The 25575-nt window shown below is 39.2% G+C and overlaps 1 protein-coding gene across 1 annotated transcript in view; it reads right to left on the bottom strand.

Moving 5' to 3' along the window:
* Window positions 1-2738: 2738 nt before the first annotated feature.
* Window positions 2739-25575, bottom strand: part of GRM8 (glutamate metabotropic receptor 8) — a 930207-nt gene continuing 907370 nt past the window's right edge. The window contains exon 9 of the mRNA XM_062198428.1: window positions 2739-3035. Within this exon, the coding sequence (XP_062054412.1) occupies window positions 2739-3035 (297 nt within the window). The remainder of the gene's footprint in view (window positions 3036-25575) is intronic.

Raw genomic sequence — 25575 nt, 5'->3', positions numbered from 1 at the left:
TGGATTACAATGACTTCCCTCCCCCCCCATAACTTCCCTCCCACCTGCAACCCTCCCCTTTCCCGCTCGCTATCCCCTTATTCGGAAGGTATTTTAAGAACATTGTTCCTTTTTTAATAAATTAAAACATAAATCTTTGCTATTAAGTATAAACTTCTTAGGAACACTCTTTTTCTTTTTTATATAAAGGAAACAAATTTCACACATACAGTTTTAAGAGCATAATTATACTTCCCATCCTACCCTAAATTTGAGGAGTGGTGCTCGTTATAGATAGTTGAGTGGCAAAGGCATTTCCAACATTCCTAAAGATAAAACACACATTTTCTAGGAAATAAATTGCATTGAATTAACTGCATTAATATTTCTAGGGGATGTGTGACTTAATGTAAAGTCATAGTATAGTATACAGAGTTTAGGTATTAGGGACACAAAGAGTTTGCAATGCCTGTGCCTATTTTCCACTTGGACTCTGACATTCTCAACTGTAAGCATTGTTGTCAACCCTTTCATCATAGGATGGTCATGTAACAGAATAAGGATTAATAATACTAACCTGAGCTAATAGTGTAGAAGGATCTGTGAAGTTCTTCATACACCATCCCGGGTAAAAACTAATCATTTTATTCTAACCTCAACTCTCCAATTTCACCTTCTTACAGTGATTGACATTGTTGATGTCATTTCCCAAATGTGAATACTTGACTTGCCCTCTAAACAAGTCTCATGTTTGAAATCTTTTATCCATATTTTAGAGAAAACAGACACAGGTATGTATGCTATAAAATTTGCACTTCAACATAACAGAAAAAAAGCAGAAAATGTATGAGACTAACTTCAGTGAACTGAGATTAGTCCTTGTCAATACCAGAACATAGCTATTCTTTTAAAGGGTAACTTTTCTTCATCAGTTTCCATAGGTGATTTTGGTATTACTGGTACTTTTTTCACTGTCAGTCTTTTTCCCATTTGAACCAAGTTATATTAAGTTTTCTGGGTCACTGTTTAAAAACAGGTACAATAGACTCCAAGAATTGCCAGTGTTCAAACTGTATCTTCGGCCAACAGCAGTTTATTGACATTCTACAATGAGTTTTAACTTCCTACACTGTTGCTTTCAAGGTTGGAAAAAAAAAAAAAAGATGAATTTCTACCCTGAAATCACAAGCACTCTATTCTGATGCCTTTAACAGTAGTTTTAGTACATTTGCACTAACGGACAAAATAGGCCCATTATTAGTAAATTGCTTAGATATACTCATAGATGATGACAATGATTTGTGAAGCCCACCCTTATAATGCCCTCTCTAGCAGTTTCACATTGGCAGAAAGGTGAATATGTGGGGAATATTTGTGAATTTTTTCCTAGATTCCTTATTCAAAAAGTGATGAAATTTTATATTATCTGAAGTTAGTCTTTCTAGAGTCAATCTGGATAATAATTCCAGGTAATGTGGTAGTGATTGAAGGCAACTGTAATCTCTAATGATAGTTCTGTGTATGAGACATTAGGTAATTCTCACCTGAGAATCTTGATGCAAGAAAAGTGTTGCAAACCTAGAGAAGACTATGAGATACTACAATAATTAAACCACGTAAGACTGATTCTTAGTCTCCCTCTGTATTCAGAGAGTAAAAGACACAGTATTCTGGAAGAATCGAAGAGAACATTTTTCAGATTTTTTGCCATTAATTTTTTTAAAATAAATGTGCTGTACTCCCAATAGACTTGGAGCCACTGTAATGCAAGGGTCTTAGCTTTCATTTGTTTATAGAATCTGGTCATGTAAAGTTTCAATCTATTTGCTACTCTTCTAAAACAGCAAGATGGGCTCTAATAGATGAGTTAATCTTCACTGGATTAGCTCAAATGTCAGTGTACTGTTATCATGTACTTCTGGGGTGGACTGCAGAGAAGAGGAAGAGAGGTAAGCAAAAGTAAGATGAGGTGATGGTTGCAGGAGAGCCTGAGTGTTTTAGAGGTTTTTAAGAAGGAAAATTTCAATGGGAGCTGAAAGAGGTTTATAACTTGTGAGAAGCAAACATTAACTATGACTTAATATGTTGGTTATCTGGTATTCTCATTCCTCTGAAGACTATCATTCAGTGGTCGGCACTGAGACATATTATGCTAAGCTTCTACCTGCTGATGCTGCCATCCCACATGGCCACCAGTTCATCTCCTGGCTGCTCCTCTTCCTATCCAGCTCTCTGCTAGGGCCTGGAAAAGCAGCAGAAGATAGTCCAAGTGGTACGGCCCCTGCACTGGTGGGAGACCTGAAAGAAGCCCCTGGCTTTGGATTGGCCTAGTTCAGGCCATTGCGGCCATTTGGGGAGTAAATCAGCAGATGGAAGACATTTTTGTCTATCCCTCTATCTGTAAATCTAACTCTCAAATAAAATCTTTAAAAGAGACTCATCCATTGTGTAAGATCTACATAAATTATGTTCCATAAATATTAACAGATTACTGAAAAAAATAAAGAGCAGCCAATATTTAATTAACAAAAATGGCACCAAAATATTATCTTATACATGGAAAATCCTTCCAAACCTCAGGATTTATAATGCTTCAAATGACCTGGGTGCCATGATTTGGAAGAGAGATTTCATGTGCACCCTGTGAGATCACTCAGCTCCACTAAATGTTTCTAACTGGTGTTAGGGTCTCATGGTTTGTGGTTAAGACCATGACCCTAGAGAAATGTAGCAGAAGAAGAATGTTCAACGTACATCTATTAGGAAGTGCTCCCGCTCTTGACCATCTGAAAGTCTACAGATGACTTACTGTTGGTTTCAAGACTCTCACAGAGTTCGCTTTTCACCTCGCCGTTCGGTCTGTCATTTCCCTTTTGGATCAGTTTGCTTTGCATGGTGGCAGCTGCCACCACAGCCTTGAAGCTCCTCTTACGTTTTTGAACGTTCTGCTCTGGATGAAAAATTATGATATAAACCTTGGGCATGTAGAGCATCCCCAGAGACACCGAAGCACTTAAACTCATGGAGACAGTAAGTGTTGTTGTCTGGATGTACATCTGAATGGGAGAAAAGAGAAAGAATCATAGTTGGCAAGTCTGACCAGTTGAAAATAACATACCATTTTCTAAAAATAAGTGCATTATAAATACTTATAGAAATTACCCTTGATTATAGCTAAATATTCCTATATCTCAACATGCAAGTTGAGTAAAGTTGTGTAGTTTATTAAACTCAGTCCCTTAAAACAGACAACTAAGCTGATGGAATGAATCTTCATTATTAAGACTATAAACTACATAAGAGAAACAGGTCTAGCAAAATTTTATACTACACAGTCATTCTTCAGGAAGAACCAGTGGTCCAAGGGTTACTCTTTTAGAAATAAACTTAATCTTGAAGGTAAATTAGGTATAGTGGAAAGATTTGGAATGGAACATTCCAGAACATCACAACTGCACACATTACTTGAATAATGCTAATATTCACATTTTCATTCTTAATTACCATGAGCAAGACTGCTAAAGGAAAATATTAAGTCTTTATAACATGTTTATGATTTAACAGCCCTTCTAAAGAACAATTCCACGAGGTTTTCAATGCCTAAATCCTATCAAAATACATGCAAGGGGTTTAAAAAATATGTAAAGCTGCCTTCTTCTGAGATTTAGATATGTTCTCTGGGGATAGGTTCCTGGCATTTGCATTTTGAAAATCCTCCCCCTGGGCTCATTCCTTACCTATATCCTAACTAAAATCCATTGCTCTGGTATTTACAAAAAGAGTTCTCACTAGAATATTTTTCTCTCTACAACCAAGAGGTTAAGAAGCTAAAGGAAACAAACTCATTGTTTTGGCTTTTTCATAGGGTATGGAAGCAGACCTGACAGTATTTTAACCTTAAAAACAAAAGCCGGATCTTTCAAGCTGTTTCCATTTTTTCATAAGTTCGAAATGCAATTTCCCCCAGATAACTGGGAATACAAAGTCCACGGAGAAACCACATCTTAGCACTGTGAAGCAATTCCAATTAATAGAGTCACTTACCTTAACAGCACCTCTGAAAAGGTAAAGCTGTCAGATTCCATCTGTGACAGCCAAGCTGCATCCTTTCAATAAAGGTCAAAGTGTCACCCTGCAGGCTTAATACCTAAATACACATCAGGATCCCTTTTTCTTTCTACTAATGGAGATGATTTCTCTTAACAGATATCAAAGCCTTCAGTAAACAACAGCCCATACCATGAGAAGTTCAAATAAATACCAGTAAGGATACCATCCTTTTAAATGATACCATGTACAGCATTGACTGTTCAGTTCATCCACCAACAAGGCTGTCCCTATGTAATAGAATACTCTTCAACAAGGTGATAGAGAATCAGTTCATTTTAAAAGTCGCCTCCTCTGAGAAATTTGCGAGGATGAATTCTAAATCATTTTTACTTCTAAGTATTAATGCATTGAAGTGAACATAATCAGGTACTAGCTAATATGTGGTGGAATGAGAAGGCCATGCCAAGATGGCCACTGGCAACGGAGCCTGCCTGGCAACAGGCTCTGATTGGTTAGGGCATAAACCACTCCTTGACAGGATTGGCTGCCTCGGCTATATAAGCTGCCATACCAACTGAAATAAACGAGTCTGTGGGCTGCTTGCCTCTTGCCCACTTTCATCTGACTCCAGGGATCTGTGTGGTGACTCTTCGCCTCTTGCCCCCACCACACTCCTCCTCTCAGAAAGAATTCACAGTAACACTAATATACTTGCATTCACTTGTTTGGACTTTGTATTTATATGGATTGCACTAGAAATATATACTTTCTTAGAGCAAGTAACCTACATTTTTTTTTTTTTGGACAGGCAGAGTGGATAGTGAGAGAGACAGACAGAGAGAAAGGTCTTCCTTTTGCCATTGGTTCACCCTCCAATGGCTGCTGTGGTCAGCGCATCTCGCTGATCCAAAGCCAGAAGCCAGGTGCTTCTCCTGGTCTCCCATGCGGGTGCAGGGCCCAAGGACTTGGGCCATCCTCCACTGCCTTCCCGGGCCATAGCAGAGAGCTGGCCTGGAAGAGGGGCAACCGGGATAGAATCCAGCACCCCAACCAGGACTAGAACATGGTGTGCCGGCGCTGCAAGGCGGAGAATTAGCCTGTTAAGCCACTGCACCGGCTATAACCTACATTTTTCTGTATGTCTGTAAGAAACTACACAATATTTCAGACACAATAATTACTCAGAAATTTCCCATTATTATCAGGTATATGCAGGTCTTCAGAATGTTTATATAAGTTAAACAAAATATGCTCCCTACCATTCTCTTTTCTGCCAAATAGACACCATTATGTCTAACACACAGAATTGTTAGCATTTTGAAGAAGAAACTAAATTATAAGGTATGACTCTCAGACTCTAGGCTAGGCTCATTCATATCTATCTCAAGAGAGACATTCAAATATATCCTTCAGAAAATTCACATATTACTACATCTCATGGTCTCTCCTGACAGTAAGCGAAACCCAATGTTAAATTGGCAAATACTAAATGTTTACTACAATTCAGGATATCCTAATGCAATGTGGGTAAGTGCCCTGAAACCTCCCTAAGCTTTTACCTTCTACTTTTAAGCAACCTATCATGAGTACACCCAAGCTTCTCATGTGTCAGTTATTCTTCTTTGAATTCATACTTTTTTTTAAATGTTTCACTTCTTTAAAAATCCTTGTAGGAAATGAATGCAAAAAAAAGTCATAAAATTAGTGAAGGAACTTGGCAAAGTGAAAAACCCATAAATACTCCAAAGCCACTCAAATACATAAACTACAGTATGTCCCAGTCAAACCCTGACAATTCAATTTAGACTAAAAACAAACTCCAGAGATCAAACAGCTATGGAACACTGAGAATGCCTATACTAATTAGTTGGATTTTTTAAAAAATGTTTTAATCTATTAGTCTTGTTAAATGTGTAATACTAGAGGCAGACATGGCACAGCAAGGACACCGCATCCCATAACAGAGTGCTGGTTCAAATCCTGGATCCACTGCTCCCATTCCTGGGAAGAGAGTGGATGATGCAACAAGCAGTTGTTCCCCTGCCACTCATGGGGGAGACCCAGATGCAGTTCCTGGTTCTTGGTTTCAGCCTGGCCCAGAATATTGTAGGCATCTCAATCTCTTTCTCCTCGCTGTCATTCTGCCTTTCAAATAATGTAAATGGAGATATTATACATTTTATGAACATTTTTACTCTTATACATTTCTTCTACTACCAAAAAATGAATGATGATTTTCTCCTCTTACCCAGAACAACTTCTGAGATATATAGTAAATTTAATCTTGCTAAATACAAGGCATGAAAGAGATTCTGGAATGCTGGCTTCCTCATTAATTACATTACTACAGTCTATCTGTTTGCCAAGCCAAGACGATGAAAGTTGTAATAGACATTAGAATTAAACAGGACTAGGCTTAGTGTACCAAGCTCCCTATTAGACACTATACTTTCAAATTACTCCAAAATGCTGATCTTAATTATTTGCTCTCTTAAGGCAGTTTTTTGGAACTTTTAATGTGAGTTTAACACAGGAAAAGGATCTATTTAATGTCAATCCCTAAAATCTACAACTCTGCAAACCCTTGGACTACCAGTAGACTGAGCTTTTCAAACTTCGCCTGTGAATATTTAATGAAACGAAAGTCATCAATGTTGCCATTTCAATGAAAGCAAAAACAGCAAGACAAGCAAATAAAAATGACTTCTATTCTCATTCTAGAGAACCTAAATCCTTAAGTATCAGATTATAGATGCTATAGATCTAGATTAAAAATTTGAAAATGGGCACTTGACAAAAAAAAAAAAAACTTTAATTTTTTTTTTGTATATCCGTGGAAAATTCTATTTACTTGAGCAATGTGGGGAAGAATGTGTTCCAGCAGACTTCTATCAACTTAGAGAAGTTTACAGATAAGTTCTTGGGTTGCCCAGTGGCTGGCAACAGCACAAAGCCAGCCCATGATGGGCCATGGACCTCAATAGACATTTTTTGAAAGAAGAAATCCAAATGGCCAACAGACACATGAAAAAATGTTCAAGATCACTAGCAATCAGAGAAATGCAAATCAAAACCACAATGAGGTTTCACCTCACCCCGGTGAGAATGGCTCACATTCAGAAATCTACCAACAACAGATGCTGGAGAGGATGTGGGGAAAAAGGGACACTAACCCACTGTTGGTGGGAATGCAAACTGGTTAAGCCACTATGGAAGTCTGTCTGGAGATTCCTCAGAAACCTGAACATAACCCTACCATACAACCCAGCCATCCCACTCCTTGGAATTTACCCAAAGGAAATTAATTTGGCTAATAAAAAAGCCATCTGCACATTAATGTTTATTGCAGCTCAATTCACAATGGCTAAGACCTGGAACCAACCCAAATGCCCATCAACAGTAGACTGGATAAAGAAATTATGGGACATGTACTCCATAGAATACTATACAGCAGTAAGGAACAATGAAACCCAGTCATTTGCAACAAGACGGAGGAATCTGGAAAACATCATGCTAAGTCAATTAAGCCAGTCCCAAAGAGACAAATATCATTTGTTTTCCCTGATCGGCGACAACTAACTGAGCACCAAAGGGGAAACCTGTTGAAGTGAAATGGACACTATAAGAAACAATGAACTGATCAGCTCTTGTCCTGACAATATAATTTCTAATAAAACTTCCTTGGCCGGCACCGTGGCTCACTAGGCTAATCCTCTGCCTGTGGCACTGGCACACTGGGTTCTAGTCCCGGTCGGGGTGCCAGATTCTGTCCTGGTTGCCCCTCTTCCAGGCCAGCTCTCTGCTATGGCCCGGGAGTGCAGTGGAGGATGGCCCAAGTCCTTGGACCCTGCACCCCATAGGAGACCAGGATAAGCACCTGGCTCCTGGCTTCGGATCAGTGCAGTACGCCGGCCGCAGCGCACCAGCCACGGCGGCCATTGGAGGGTGAACCAATGGCAAAAGGAAGACCTTTCTCTCTGTCTCTCTCTCTCACTGTCCACTCTGCCTGTAAAAAAATAAATAAATATAAAAATTAAAATTAAAAAAAAAACTTCCTTGGGTTCTGACTTTATGGAATTTAACTTTATAGCTATGAAATGCAGGTGCTGGAAAATTATATTTGTCATAGAGAAATTAGAGGATAGAATGATGTAATCTTTATAAAATGTCTTAGAAACATAACATAGTAGCTCAATAAAAGTTATTTACCCCTTGACCTAGTATCTAAAAGGACGTTCATGGGGCAGGCATTGTGGCTCAGTGGGGTAAGATGCCACGTGAGACACCTGTATCCTATAACAGAGTGCCTCGTTTGAATCTCAGCTACTCCATTCTTCCAATTCAGCTCCTGGAAAATGCACCTAGGAGGCAGCAGATGATGGTGGAAGTAGTTGGGTACTTGCCACCCAAGTGAGACCCAGATGGAATTCCTGCTCCTGGTTTTACCAGGGTCTATCCCTTGTTGTTGCAGGCATCTGGAGAGTGAACCAACAGTGGAAAGACCTATCACTCTTCCTTTCAAGTATAAATATTTTTAAAAAAATAAATAGACACTATAAAAGCTTCCTTTCAGCAGTATAGGACAAGAGAGGAACTATTAACCAAATACGCAAACCAGACAGTTTTAGCTTGGTGAACATTTGATAGTCATTTTTATAGATTAGGAAGTGGCCTATGGAACTTCATTTCAAAGTAAGCAGAATAAAGTTCTGTCCAAGCATCAATTATATTTGCTGATGTCAAAATCATATCCCCTGTCTGGGCTGTATTTTTAGAACAGCTGCAGCTCTATCTCAAAGTTATTACTCACCGGAATGCAAGAGGGGGCTCTATTTACTCCTGCTAACTCACATAAATCCATCAAGAGATGCTGACAATGACATCAGAAATGTTAATACTTTTCTCTTTTCCATCCTTTTATATGCCTTCTTGTGCCCCTGTCACTCCAAAATTCTGATACCCAGAGAAGGGGAGTACCTCTCTGTCACATCCACTGATGGCCTGTCACTCCCTCTGCTTCCACATCCACGGACATTCTGATCATGAAGCAGTCAGAGGTACTGAAACAGGTCTGCAACTGTTATCCAGTCTCTGGATAAGCCATGGAGGAACAGGCACAAGAGAGAATAGTAACAGGGCAACTTTTCTGGGACTTTTTATAGCTCCCTCTTCATTCTCTGAATTGATCATTTGTACACCTGCAGGGTTTACTGAATGTAGATCATGACCTGAAACCACTTAAGGCTCTAGGAAGAATGAGGAGGATATAGTTTATATTTCTCCTGAAAAAAAAAAAAAGATTGGTCTTTTATGTTCAACTGCTACTTGCATACAGATTCCATAGATTCTGACATCCAACCTAGCAAGTAACTGAGATAACCTATTACGAGGTCTAGCTCTCAAAGCAGCTTTATGTCGTATAGTAAAGAACAGATTAATCAGTTATTCCTGAATATTTCTGCCTTGCCCTGGATGGTTTAATCTCATCGCTTTGATACAGTCAGCCAGATTTTATTTGTCTGCTTTGCACACAGCTTGAACAGTTATAAAACTATGTTAGTACTTACAGACTGCCTTTCCCTGTTTCTCTTATCTATTACCATATCTGTGTGCCTGCCAAAGTGGCACCTGCATGGAAAAAATAGATTTTTTTGTAGCAGGACTTCAGCCAATGGACTTGAACATCTTATTTATTACAAAATGTGATTAAATTTTAAGGTAAAGCCTACAGAGAAAATCTGGAGTTGCATTATGGCTTAAAAAAAAAAAATCACCCCATCATCCCCATCATGCAACGATCCAAACGCTTATGAAACTCCTCTAGCAACTGAACAACAAAACCAGAGCCAACCACTCAACTCCTTTGGCTCAGCCTAGACACCAGAGAACTGACCACATCAAACATTTCACTATTTGTTTTGTTTTGTTCTGTTTACTTCAAATAGTTTCCTACCTTCTCCATGCCTGTCAATTCTGAGGAAGCCTCTTTATCATCTTTACGCTGAAATATCCATGGCTCATACCTATAACATCTATCTGTAAGTTACGTATGGATGTATCTTACTCTTCTGATGACTGCATATGAAACTGTACCCCTAAGCAAGGACCAGCTTCTTGGGTATACCCTGTACATGGGGTCCTGTGTTCAGAAGGGCCTCATGCTTGGTTTAACACTCTTCTATCATTGTTTTGAAATTTGCAATAAGTTTTTGCACAATGAGAGCTGAATTTTCACTTTCCACTGGCTTCCACAAATTGTGTAGTGGATACTTTCTTTAAAAAAAATTAGCATGTTGACAAATTCCTGGATTTTCACAGGAAATGCAATCACCTTCTGGATAACTTCCCTGGATTTCTGAAAGATGAAAAACTTAACAAGTCTCTGACTCACCTCATCCCTAAATCTCTTGAGACAAAAACCCTTTAGGGGCTGGCACTGTGGGGCAGCAGGTTAAAGCCCTGGACTGAGCCACTGGCATCCCAAATAGGCGCCGGCTCTAGTCCCGGCTGCTCCTCTTCTGATCCAGCTCTCTGCTGTGGTCTGGGAAAGCAGCAGCAGATGGCCCCTGCACCCATGTGGGAGACCTGGAAGCAGCTCCTAGTTCCTAGCTTTGGATCGGCATGGCTCTGGCCATTGCGGCCATCTGGGGTGTGAACCAGGAGATGGAAAACTTCTTTCTGTCTCTACCTCTCTGTAACTCTGTCTTTCAAATAAATAAAAATAAATCTTTAAATTTTTTTTTTAAAACCTGCCTGTGACTACTCTTTTATCCTCCCATCTTTTCTATGACCAAATCCTATTGACCCAACCTTAAAATGTTGCCAAGACAGGGCATTTCCGACTATTTCCATTGGTATCACATGGCTCAGCACCACCATCACCTCTCATCGGAATAATCACAGGTGTCCTATCAATCTCTCTTCTTTGCCCTTTTGTCTTTGATCACCTGATCTGAACAGTTTCTAAAAATTATTTTTCATAAATCATACTAGGTCACTCCTCTCAAATCTTTGCTATGAATTTCCATTGATGGAGATGATCCACAAAGTGCTCTGGACTTGTGGTTTTCTTGTTTCTTAATATTTATTTATTTGAAAGGCAGACAGATAAAGATCATCCATCTGCTGGTTCACTCCCCAAACGCCCACAACAGCTGGGAGTGGAAGAGTCTGAAACCAGGAGCCCAGAACTCAACCTGCGTGCCCCAGGTGGGTTGCAGGGATGGAACTACTGGAGCAATGTCTGCTGCCTACAGGAGGCATATTAGCAGGAATGCTGCATCAGAAACAAAGGTGGTACTGGACCCAGGCACTCTGACAGGGGGTGTGTTTGTCCCAAGCAGTGGCTTAACCTGCTTCACCACAAGAACATGTGCCTTTCATCTGGTTTGTTCTTTCCTTCATTAATCTTCCTCCAGCCACCCTGACCTCCTGGTTGCTACTGGAACATGCCAAGCAGGCTTCTGATTCCAGGTTTTTAGATTTGGTTTCTGGCTGCTTTACTGCAATGCCCCCTCTCCGTGAGAAATTTCCTAAACAAACCACTAAAAACTGCAATCCCCTAACTTCCACCAGCATTCCTTAGCTTTAATTTATTCCTCAGCATCTAAGTTTTTTCTATCATAAAGGCACTGGGTATTTTATTTAATTTATGTATTTTCTGTTTCCCTTCAATGGAATAAAAATTCCGTGAGTACAGGGATTTTCACCTGTTTTGTTTACTGCTACAAATTCAGTACATAGAACACAGAATAACAAAATTTTCCTAGATTCTCTTGAGGCAGTATGAATTTTTAGCTTACATTTGTTAATTAAAGGAAATAACCTATGCAGTTTCAAAAGCAAGAAGCAACAAATCAGACAGTTCTAAAACTCAAAACTACAGGAAAACTGAAGTGCTCCATCCCCTCTTCAATTTGCCTTTTGGCTGTGGCAGAAACTTAACAGTAGACACATAAACATGACCATAACAGGACAGTTTGCTCTCAGCTTAACAATAGGCAATAGAAATTAAGTTAATGGTTCCTACACTGGGAATAAGAACTCTAGGCACATCTCTGAATCTCTCCTTACTTAACTGAGGATACTGGTTTCATACTGTTTCTATGTTCCCAGAGCCAAGTCAAACGATTTTGTGAGACCTCATATGTAAAACATTGGCACAGAGCCTGGTATATAGTAATCAATATACAATAGCTATTATTGTCATTACCCAACCTTTCTCTATTAGCCAGGGCAGAAAACATTATTTTTAAAATCTTGAATACACATTTATCATTGTCTAGAGAGGGCCATGTTGTTGCAATTTCAACTTTAGGAGAAATTTATCATGCAGGTCATATTATTTAAGGAAATTTAGTAACATGAAAATGGCAACTATAATTTTCTAAAAGGCACTAAATCATTGTTCACGTTGATATTACTTACATAGTCCTTTTTTTTTTAATCCATACTAAAGACAAAAGAATTTGATCAGTAGTTCAATAAAGGTACTTTTGGTTAGGTATCAATTGTCATAGAAATGCTATGTTTTTCCTGGTCTGATATTTAATGCAGGAAGAACCAGAAGAATAGTATTATGCACTGAATACAATCCCCTCCAAAATATGTTGAATTACTAACCCCACATATGTCAGAATGCAAGCACAGTTGGAAATGGGGTCGTTAAAGGTGTGATTAACTAGAAATGAGGCATTTTGATGGGTCTCAGCCCAGTGTGACTGGTATTGTAACAGAGTAAGGTCGTGCCCTGACACAGGCAGACAGCCATCTCAAAGACAAGCAGAAAGGCCTCCAAGAACTCAATCCTGTAGACACCCTGACCTCCAGAAATGTGAGAAAAGGGATTTCTGCTATTCATACCACCCAATCTGTGGTACCTTCTATGACAGCCCAAGAAAACTAAAGACAACTGGAGAGTTCTGAGAAGTTCCTTGGGGTTTAGCATACTAGTAGAATCTCAGAGCTCTCTGATGCTGTCTACAGAGATGAGCTCAGGTATTCACATTAGCACTTTACAGTGTAGATATGGTTGTAGTCATGCACAATAAATACACCCACAGTTCAATCAACTACTGAGGACCAGGTATGGCCCTGTGCCAAAATGTATAAACATTTTAACCTCTCCCCCACAACAATAATCCTATAAGGTAAAACATGTGTATTTATCAACAGTCATGAGGAAATCACTTTTGAGAAGTTCCATAATTCATGAGGATAAAGCATATATTAAACTTGAGTTGTCTGATGTGAGAGCACTTAGCTTTTCTGTACAATACATGATCTCCAAATACAAAGAGATGAGAGCCGGACTCAAACGACCCGGGTCCTCTCAAAATCAGAGAAATGCCCTACGTCTAATGGAGCTGGGCAAAACTTCTTGAAAATAGCAGAGCCTCAATGAAAACAATATAAGATTTAGTTGAGAATTTAAAAGGTTTTGTTATCATAAATCTGCTACTATCTTCATTAAAAACTGCATTTTGGGGGCCAGCACTGTGGCACAGAGGGTAAAACCACTGCTTGCAGTACCAGAATCCCATATGGGCACCGGTTCAAGTCCCGGCTGCTCCATTTCCAATCCAATTCTCAGCTATGGCCTGGGAAAGCGGCGGAAGAGGGCCCAAGTCCTTGGGCCCCTGCACCTACGTGGGAGACCTGGAAGAAACTCCTGGAAGCTCTCGCTCTACCTCTGCCTCTGCCTCTGCGTGTAAATCTGCATTTCAAATAAATAAAGAAATCTTAAAAAAAAAATAAACTGCATTGTATGTCTTATAGCAACTCTGACTTTCTTATAATTGTATCTTGTAAAGCTTGGCAGAACAATCTATATAAAATCATGGGTCCAAATAGTGGGATAGGTTAATCATTTTAAATAAGATTTATTTTATTTATTTCAAAGAGAGAAAGAGGTCTTCCATCCACTGCGTTACTCCCAAATGGCCTCAATGGCCAGAGCTGAGCCTATCTGAAGCCAGGAGCTAGGAGCTTCTTCCAGGTCTCACACATGAGTGCAGGGGCCCAAAGACTTGGGCCATCTCCCACTGTTTTCCTAAACCGTAGCAGAGAGCTAGATAGGAAGTGGAGCAGCCAGGATTAGAATTGGTGCCCATATGGGATGCTGGCGCTGCAGGCCAGGGCTTTAACCCACTGCACCACAGCATGAGTCCCAAGTTAAAGATGTTCAGCACTGAGCTAGCAGTGCTACATACGTACCACTCTATCTCTGCAGCACCAGAGACAGACTTTTGACAGCATAGTACACAGGTAATTTGGGTTTCAGCAACACAGATCAAAATCAAGAATTAGAAGATAGTGAAAGACAAGCATCAAACTCTATGATGAAAATAATTAAAACACTAGAAAATAAGTCCACTAGAGCTAATGGAAAATGTCAGAATAACGTATATGTGAAAAGTATCAAAAATATCATAAAAGAATATCTGAATCTGGCTATGAAAGAGTGGCTAAAAGCCTACAAACTCAAATGCTGCAAATAACAATAATAGATTCAGAGAGAGAGGGAGACTAACTATTTGGATGGATCAGAGAACTAAGGCAGAGATGACTCAAGGGGCCAAGATCTTAGAATAAAACACATGGATATACAGACATGAGCCATTCTCTACTGATTTTATTCACACAAATTGAGCTGATTCTCTGTAGGAAAGTCAGAGGGCAAGAATCATTAGGCGCAACTTTCAGTAGTCTTACAGAGCTTAGAAAAAGAAAATCTGCATTCTAAAAGAGACGCTTGGATCAGCCCTCAGCACAATGCTCTGCTGTCATCTCTCACTGACACCTGCTATCAGCTTGAAGAAGCCAGAGGAATCCTTTTCCCATATCCCCAGCAGAACTGAGGGTCCATTCTTGGGGGAGAGGCGTGGCAGAATGTGAGGAGTTAGATGGGCTAATAGGCAGTTAGGTCAGATCCTTGTTGATACGAGAGAACGGGGAGTTCCTTTATAGAGAACGGGGAGTTCCTTTATAAGTGGACACAATGATTGCATCTCCCCAGAAGCTATGTTTAAAAGTACTAATCCCACCCCTCTGAGTTTCTAGTTTTATTCTAAGAATAGAAAGATGAAATTACAAAGGCCAGCACTGTGGCATAGCAGGTTACACTGCTGCCTGCACTGCTGGCATCACATATTGACACCGGTTCGAATCCTGGCTGTTCCATTTCCAATCCAGCTCTTTGCTAATGTGCCTGCAAAAACAGTGGAAGATGGTCCAAGTCCTTGGGCCCCTCCACCCGCATGGCAGATCTGGAAGAAGCTGCTGGCTTTGGATTGGCCCAGCTCCAGCTGTCATGGCCATTTGGAAAGTGAACCAGCTGATGGAAGATCTCTCCCTCTCTCTCTGTAACTCTGCCTATCAAATAAAATAACTATAAAAATTAAATTAAAAAATAAAGACTAAGTTACTTCCCCACCCTTCTGATTACTTTTTTTGTTTGTTTTATCAAGAGCCGGCTAGACAGGATTATAATTCTGGCTCTCTGATGCGTTTTGTCCCTGCCCTATGATTGTTAGTTGTAATTCTGCTCCCCTAGTTGTGCTTAAGAGGCCCCACACTGTCAAATTTCTCTAGGTTTTCCTCTCTTGGATGCCCTCTCCTGATGCTATGGCAAGAGGTTTCTGACTTAAAATAAAAAGCAAATTGGAAGTTGGGAATTGCCAATGCCTTCAGAACCTGAAGATCTAAGATTCCAGGGCACCACAAAAAGTGCATGTGTTATTTTATAGCATTTGTCCCCTTTACACTTTGCTGAATCCTAAATGTGAGGGAGCATCAGGCTAAGAAAAATCAAACTCAATCCAGATTCAGAGAAAACGCAGCTGGAATTCAGATCCTTGAAAAGGATGGGCACTGAAAATCATCCCAGACTCTTAGGTAATACTGAAAGAATACAACTGCAGGGGGAAAGGCCAAAATAGACAAACATATAGAAACCCCAAAACCCATTGTCGCATCATCCCAGTCTGGAATCATTTCAAAGTGAAATGCTTCTACTTGAATTGCTGACTAGTAAAAACATTGAGACTTCTCTGTAGGAGAATAATATTATGGCTATGTTTTTTTTTTTTAAATAGGCTATATCAAGCATTTAATAATAGGTTACCAGGCGGACATGCTAGAAGATAAAAACAAATGACCAAAAACCAAGGGAAAACAACAGGACCAAAAAAAGGTGCCAGAAATATTGCTAGAGATGATTAGATATTTAACTCTCAGAACTTCACAAAAATCTGAATACAAATGTACAAAATAAAATACGTACTAAGGTAAACTGCAATATATATTTATAAAAAAAATCACCAGACTAAAAATACAAAAAATGAATTTAGTAGATGAGTTTAGCAGACACAGTATAGAAAATGGCTGGTGAGCTAGAAGATCAATAAATGAATATATGCAAAGTGAAACAGCAAATGATCAGATTCTGAAATGCCAAAAAAAAGCCATTAGAGACCATGAACCTTGGTACAAAATTTGAATATACATGAATTTGGAGTCCCAGAACGCCCACAACATTATTTGGAGGCTGATACAGGATAGTTGGATGGGTGAGTGAAAGCAAGTTGCACATAGTTACTAACCCCTACCTCCTGAATGGTTAAATCTGAACTCACTTGTTAGAAAGGCACCAATCAGAAAGAGCCACTTCAGGTATAAAAGAGCCAGCACTTGCAGGCTCCCTGGGCAACTCCTCCCTGAGAGTTCTCCTCCGACTGCTGTGGCAGATTTCTCACTTTGAGTAAATCTCGCTTTGCTCACTTTCCCCTTCCAAGTGGAACTTCTTCAGCGTGAGACAAGAACTGAGATTGCCCATATCATAGCACAAAAATATCAAGATCCTCCTCCTGGGAATTTATCCAAGGGAAATGAAATCAGCATCTGAAAGAGTTATTTGTACCCCCATGTTTATTGCAGCTCCATTCACAATAGCTAAGATACGCAGTTAACCCAAATGCCCCTCAAGTGATGGATGGGAGGATGGGGGCGCTGGGATGAATTACTATGTTCCTAATGTTGTATGTACAAAATACATACAAATAAATAATTAAGAAATTATGACATATATACAACATGGAATACTATACAGAGGTTAAAAAAAATGAAATCAGGTCATTTGCAACAAAATGGATGAAACTGGAAAACATGATACTTAGTGAAATGAGCCAGTCCCAAAGGGACAAGTACCATATGTTCTCCCTGACCTGTGGTAACTTATAGAGCACCCAAAAGGTAATCCATAGAAGTGAAATTAAAACTTCAAGAGGCAATGACTTTGAACAGCCTTTGTCTTGAGGGTTGAGGGACAGGTTTTGTTTTTTTTTTTTTTTTCATACAATTTGTTGAACTCTTTACTTGGTATAGAGTTAATCATGTGTATAAAGTTAATTGAAAACAGATCTTAATAAAAAATAATGCAAATAGGAGAGGGATGGGGAAGAGGAGTAGGAGCATGAGTGGGTACAGTGGGAAGAATCATTATATTTCTAAAATTGTATTTATGAAATTCATGACATTTGTATTCCTTAAGTAAATGGTTTCTGGGTAAAAAAAAAAAATAAAGTAGAAAAAGAAACTGTCAGAGTGACCGGTTTGCTTTCTAGCTCCTTTCCTAGCTTCAGCTCCCTTATATGCATATCCTAGAACGCAGCAGCAATGGCTCAAGTACTCGGGCCCATGGAAGATCCAGAGTTGTATCACTATCTCCTGGCTTTGGCCTGGCCCAGCTCAGTTGTTGCAGGCATTTGGGAAGTGAGCTAATGATTGGAAGATCTCTCTCCACCCACCCCTCTCTCTTTATGCCTTTCAAATTAGTAAAAATAAAATTTTAAAATTAAGAGAAGTAGAAGAAATGTGAGCAAAAAGGAAAGTGAAATAATTTGCAAGCATAAATCAGTAAGTTTCATAATATTGATCATATTCACCAAATTTATTTTAAAAGGTTTATTTATTTGAAAGGCAGAGATATAGGGAAAAGAGAAAGACAGAGAGAATCTTTCATTTGCTGGGTCACTTTCCAAATTGCCACAATGGCCAGAGATGAGCCAGGTGCTTCCAGGTATCCCATATGGGTAGCAAGGGCCCACATACTTGGGGCATCTTCTGCTTTTCCTGGGCAATAGCAGGTAAGTGGATCAGAAGTGGAGCAGTCAGGACATGAACCAGCACCTCTACGGGATTCTGGCATTGGAGGCAGGTGCTTTACCCATGGTGCCACAACACCAGCTGCTAAACTCAATTTTAAAAACACAGGTTATCATACTTGATTTTACTTTGTTTTCTGGCAAGTAAAATTTTACATAAGGAGATAAATAAAGTGATTAAATAGATGTACCAAAAAATGTAAAAACAAAGAAAGCTGGTAAAGTAATATTAATACATGACAAAGTGGAATACAAGATAAACATTAATTTTTACACAGAGGATGTATTATACACTCCACAATATATTATCACAATGTATGAAGAACAAAAGACATAAATCAAGAAATGCATAATTACCATGAGAGACTTTCATTCAAAGACTTTTTTTAATTCAAAGACTTTTTCAAAGACTGAAAATTAAATATACAATATATAATTAGGGATAAAAATTATCAGAAAACTCGGAGGATAAAGTTGCCATTTTTATTTCATTATTTTAAAATGTAAATCTATTCTTCACAGAGATTGATCATGAATTAGATTATCTAAAAGCAAAAATGAAATTTTCAAAACAGGAAACAAAAATACCATATTCTTTCACCTATAGAGTAAATCGTGGGATCTGCATTAGGGTGCAGTGGGTTAAGCCACTGCCTGCAATGGCAGCATCCCATATGAACAATAGTTCAAGATTCAGCTGCTCTACTTTTTTTTTTGGAATTAAAATATATTTGGGTGCAAAAGATTTGAAATCCAAACATAGTTTTTTCATAATACACATTGTCTTTTTCAGAATTCCCCAGATATACAATTTCAAATTATTTTGCACCAACATAAATTTATTTTTTAATTCCATTTATCCGTGAACCTTTGGAAGTACTCTTGTATTACTTAACCCATGATAGTATATTTTACATAAACTAATTAAATGAATTACATTAGTATGTATAAATATTTTCTGTAAAATATATTCAAAAAAAGCCAGTTGGAATATTTAAAATGTAACCAAGATATTTCCTTATTTTGTTATAATAAATTGCATCCAAAGTATTATTACCTAAACTAATATTATCCATATTTGTGATTTCAGTTCTCAAGCAAGGTTTACATCTGCTCTACTTTTGATCCAATTCCCTGATAATGAGCCTGGGAAAGCAGCTGAGGATCACCATGTTCTTGAGCCTCTGCCAACCATGTGGGAGACCCAGGGGGAATTCCAGGCTCCTGGTTTTGGGTTGGCCAAGACTGGGCTCTTCATGGGCATTTGCACAGTGAACCACTGGATTGAAGATTCTCTCTCTCTCTCTTTGTCTCTCTATCTCTCTCCTTCCCTCCCTCCCCTCCTCCCTCCCTCTCTCTGTGTGTGTATGTGTGTGTGTGCCTTTCAAATAATTTTTTAAAAGTCAATCACATTAGAATTATAATGTATAAGTTTAACAAATATCACTTTAATAAATACTTTACAAGAAGTAGACACCATGAGAAAAATACCTATGAAAACTTGTATATAGAGCTTGATAGAAAATTTACAGTCTAAAGTGGCAATCTTATAACACAGGAAGTCCCAATATTAACCATGAAAGTAGTGAAGCTAAAAGCAAAGTGAACTCAATAACTCAGTAAGTATAGAATGGAAGAAATATCTGAAATAAATGGATAAGAAAGAAAATAAGGCAGTAGACATGATCAATAAAACCAAGTCATATTTAATAATATTTGATAAAAAGTGATATGACTAAGTCAACATATAAATGAGAAGTAATATTTATTTATTTGACAGGCAGAGTTAGACAATGAGAGAGAGAGAGAGAGAGAGAGAAAGGTCTTCCTTCCATTGGTTCACCCCCAAATGGCTGCTACAGCCAGCGTACTGTGCTGAACCAAAGCCGGGAGCCAGGTGCTTCCTCCTGGTTTCCCATGCTGGTGCAGGGCCCAAGCACTTGGGCCATCCTCCACTGCCTTCCCCGGGGCCATAGCAGAGAGCTGGACTGGAAGAGGAGCAACCGGGACAGAACCAGTGCCCCGACTGTGACTAGAACCCAGTGTGCCTCCTCCACAGGCAGAGGATTAGCCTAGTGAGCTGCAGTGCCGGCAGAAGTAATATTTAAACATAAGTATAATTCAAGTCTTTAATTATAACAGCAAATTATGACTATCACTATATCACTGTCTATTAAAAAAAAAAAAGCCTGATTGCTCAAGAAATGGATATCAGGAGTGAAGTGGGAAAATACTAAATAGACCTAGAATCATTGGAGAAAATCGAAAATGGTTGTGCACAACTAACTGAACAGTGATAACCCAGTACTGACAGGGTGAGAATGGAAAGTGTGTACCCCACTGTCCACTCTTTCACCAGCTCTCACATTTTCACACTTGCAAAAGCCCTGTTATCATGCTGATGTCTTTATACCACCTAGGGCCCAAGAATTTGGAAAGTGCACAGTTTCTTAGAGAATCCAAGATCCAAGTGCTCAGGAAGTACATTGGCAGAAGCAATTAATCTAGTACTGCATTTCCTCAGATAATAAGCTCTGGTGCCTCCCTGCTCTTTGAAAGGAAGAAATCAATGCAGACAGCCTTCTCCATAGTGCTAAGACCCAATTAGTGTGGCAATGAAAGATCTCCATGCACTTTTCCTATGAACCATTTCAGACACCTGACTAGGTGCTAAGACTGGCCCCTTAATTCAGGTTGGCCTTCAAATAAGGTTAGTGCGGGGGATGAAGGCAGCTATAACTGAAAGGATGGCAGGCAGCCGTCTGACTTCCTCTTCTCTTACCAGGACCTGAGGTTCTCCTGAGAGTAACGGCAGCAGAGTACTCCTGTAGTCAGTGAGTACCCCAGTTATACAGCTTGGACACTGATGTTCCGAGCCACAAATCAGAATAAGCTGAACTATTGTGAATCTTACCCAGATCTTTACCCAACCCTCACCTGTGAATCTTTTTCACAATGCATTGCAGCTTCCATTCCACAACAAACTCCTTCACAGCCCCATCCTCTTTTGGACACGCTTCTTCTCAGAACCGTGTTCTTCCCACAAGTGTACTTCCCCACAGTCTTTCAGGTCATGTTTGTTTTAATTCCCTTCATCCACACCCCCAGGGAAGAGGATACAGCTGAACATTCCTCACTCCCCATTTGCAGATCATGACAGTCCCCTGTTGCTCCTCAATTGTCCAGCATTTCAGACTGCTGTGACATTCAACTCTTTCATCCTTGTTCCTGCCATCATTTGTCCACGTTCATTGCAGGTTCTAGCTCTGGTTGACAGCCCTATTCTCAGTCTCCAATGATGTAAATGGATTCTGCATCCTGGTACTTGACCTCTAATTCTCTGACTCATTGCCAAAGATGGACTTTACTCCATATTATTAACTTCCCTCCCTCCTGATCACAGCCTGATTCTTAAATTGTGTTGTTTCCTGTAACAAATTCCATACAATTATTTTGGTTAAGTATATTGCATTTTGACAAGAGATAGTCTATATTTTATTTATTTAACTCATTCAATTTTTACTTAGACTATATATAATTATGTTTGTAGGCATCAGTGATCTGAACATCATTGACCAATGTGTGAGAAGTAACTGATAATATGTAGTTAGGGTGACTATTTTTTGATTCTCATACTGTATGGAAATGGCTTGTCAGACAGCCTATTAAGGTACCGGAATTAATGTAAATGTGTACAGGAATCTTTTGCAATAAAACTGGTTATGACTTTTTGCAAGTATTTTAAAATTGGGGCCATTAAATTTGAACATACTTCACTGTGATAGAATGTGGACTATTCCAAGTGTGAAAATGTATTAAACTATGTAACATGTATTTTCCTAAATAAAAAAGTAAACCTAGCTATTATCAAATAAATTATGTGCACTTATATAGCTGTTTTACACATTATAGTGTCCACATTTTAATTAAATAATTTATATTCAAAACTGACATTTCATTTCTAAGTTTTTATGGTAATTACCAATCTCACAACTAACACAATACTCAGTTCAGTCCTCATTGCCAAACTCTTGTATTTCAGTTACATTATTTAAAAAGACTTATGAATGACATAAAGACAATGATCACATATATTATATGTATAAATTAATTTCCTAAATACCAAAAATCAGTTTTCAAACAGAATTTTGGAACATAAACAATTTTAAGTTGGCAGACCATCTGGATGCTATTATTAAAATTGTATTCCTAGGAGTAGGAGTAAGGAACATTATAGATAAATTATTCCATTGGTAAATTGGATGGGCTGGAAGTCCAACTGCTCAAACTACTGACACTTCATTTTTAGAATAATTTTGCCCAAGTGAAAACTTTAGTTACCATGCAGGAAATACCACCGAGTATTCTTTCTTTTAATGGGATATGTATTAATCAGCTTTTCATGAATGTAATTAAATTTTCTTTAGAGGAACTACTTAGGAAGGTAGAAGATTTATTTTGATTTGTAATTTTGGAGGTTCACAATACCAAGATAGGGTAGCAGCACTGAATCAGACTTCTGGCAAGGCCAGACCAGTGGAAGGACGATCACATGGTGAAGCAAAAAGGATAGAGACGGTGGCAAAGCTAAGCGTATGATTTCTCCTTACAAGTCAATATGATGCCATCATAAGGGCTCCACTCCAACAATCTAATCACTTTCCAAAGTCCCACCTTTCATCACATTTGGATCAGTTTCCACCATTAATTAACATAAGATTCTGAGGAACAAGCCATTAATGCATGAGTCTTTGGGCAATATTGTAACTATTATCCAATTAAAAGCATACCACCCCTGTCCCCACTTTTCATGACTATCTCACAATACAAAATGCATGCATTCTACCCCCAGAAGTCCCACAGTCTTAAGATTCCAACATTACTCAAAAGTTCAACATCCCATCTGAGACTCAAGGCAAACTGTTCTAACTGTGAGTTTCTATGTAACCAAAGACAAGTTACACACCTCTAATATACAATGGCTGGACAGGCACAGGTTATACATTTCCATTGCAAACAAGAGACATAGATAAATAGAAAGGTCCAAAGCAAGACAGAAAGCAAACAGGGCAAACATTAAATCCTAAAACTTCATTTTACGCATACTGAGTACACTGGTGGGGGCAGTCCTGCCTGAATAGCATTTTTGGCCACAACCCATTCTTCAGTTTCTACCTGTTAGGGTCTCATTTACAGCTCCATTAGCCATTGCCTAAATGAGGACTCTTTGATAGGTCCAACTCTGCATTTCTGCTTGGTATTGCCCTAGTGAAAGCTCACTGTGGCGACATTGTCCCTGTGACAGGTCTCTGATTGCATCTTCAAGTTCAGCTTCCATGCCTCCATGGGACTGCTGACTTTGGCCGACATGGCTGCTCTCTAGAGACTGTGTGCTGATGCTAGTGTCTTTCCAAGGCTTCCCTGGATCATGTCTTGCAGCTTTCCTAAATATGTGTCTCATTTTTCTGACACCTTTACTTTCCTGGGATATCCACTGCGGCTTCTTTCCCATAGCTCCACAGGCATTGTCCAACCAGGGGACCCAACCCTGCAGCAAAACTGTCTGGCTCTCAGGGTTCCCTTTGAAACTGCATTGAAAGTTGCCACGATCCCATAACTCCTGCCTTCCCTCATGCCTCTGAAACCAGCGTTACATAGCTGCCAAGCAGCATGAGCCACACCTGGGCCTGTTTGAGCCAGGCAAGTCATAATCTGGAGCTGCCCATGCACAAGCAGGGAGGCCTGGACTCTTTCCTGAAAAGAATATTCCTTGGGAGATCTTTTAAACCAATTTATGCTTCTGGACCTCTGATAGCACTGTGGTGGGAGTGGCTGCCTGGACAATCTCTCAGATACGTTCAGGGACGGTCTCCCCTTGCCTTGCCCTTTAGCACGTTTCTCTTTTTACCAGCCTAGTATCTGTAGCAAATGGTCTGTCATTCTCTCCTGTTCCAAGCATGTCACCTTTTCTTTCTTCCTTTGCTTGCTAGGCACTGAATTCTCTAAATATTTCTGCTCTGTTCCTTTCTGCTTCTGAATTTTACTATAAAATTTACTGGTGGTAGCCAATATCACCCTTACTGCACCCTGAACACTTTGATGCCTTGAATTCTCCTCAAACTAATCTACCATCTTTCAGTTTAGCCTTTCACGAAGTCTCAGAACAAGCACACAATAAAGTCAGGTTCATTGCCATGTCCTTATAACCATGATGTTTTAGTCTGATTTCCAACAGAGTACTCATTTCCATATGAAACCACATCAGCATGGTGTTAACTGACCACATTTCCCTCAATCTTGTGACAATCTGAACTTTCATCAAAATTTCTCATAATGCTATGCTTATAGCATTTTAAACTTCCTCTAGCCTGCTCTTCTAAACTCTTCCAATCTTTTCCAGTAAACCAATTCCAAAGATCCATCCACATATCAGGTAGAGCTAATAATAGTGACTCTCACTCTCAAGTTTCTGTATTAATCTGCTTTTCTTTGCTATAACTAAAATAAGTAGGAGAAGCTACTTAGGAAGAAAGGTTGACCTCAGCTCACAGTTGTGAAAGTTCACAGTCCAAGATCAGGCAGCTTCATTGGTCTGACATCTGAAAGGAATGGGAGACGCAGAGGAAAGACCACATGGTGAGCCACAAGGCAGAGGAGGGCAGGGGACCATGCTGCTCCTTGTGGTCTCTCACTAGAAAGCCATTATGATTGGGTTAGGAGCTCTACTCTAGCAATCTAATCCAATCCAATCACCTGCCAAAGGCCCCGCCTTCAGATTCCACAATTGAACCAAGTCTCTACCCTGTTTAGTATCATTAACTTCTGACCATTAACTCCTGAGTTTGGGATTTAGATATCTACGTGAGTTTGGGAGCCAAATCCTGTTCAAATTGTTGCAATAACAGGTTTTTCTTTTGTTACTATTACCAATCAATCTTATAAATGCAGAAAGTTATGCAGGAGAAAATCCTGGGTTAAAGAGAGGCATGTTTAATAGGAAAAAGGAATGTGGCAGTTATCAGTCCATAAAATGTGTTCCCATCATTCCATTGTATAGTTGTTTCTGGTGACAATCCATAATCTGATCAATCATGGACTACTAAAATTATTGTCATGTGGCCATTTGACTACTGTTCAGCCAATATCATGTGAATAAAATGATAAATGTTATAGAAGTATTTTATAGAATTTATTGTAAGAGACCAAGAACTATGTGCCTGTTCTCTAGAAATTCTTTCCTCTTTATCTGACTGTGTTTGTGATTATGAAGAATTACAGATGGTCAAGCTATAGCATGGAAGAAATAGTGGTTCCTGAGACTCTCTGTGGAAGACAGATGCCGATCAACCAAAAGCCACTTCAGACTATGACGTGAGTTGGAAAT

This window comes from Lepus europaeus, chromosome 1 (assembly GCF_033115175.1).
Source record: "Lepus europaeus isolate LE1 chromosome 1, mLepTim1.pri, whole genome shotgun sequence".
NCBI lineage: Eukaryota > Metazoa > Chordata > Mammalia > Lagomorpha > Leporidae > Lepus > Lepus europaeus.
This window is presented reverse-complemented; position numbering and strand designations above follow the sequence as displayed.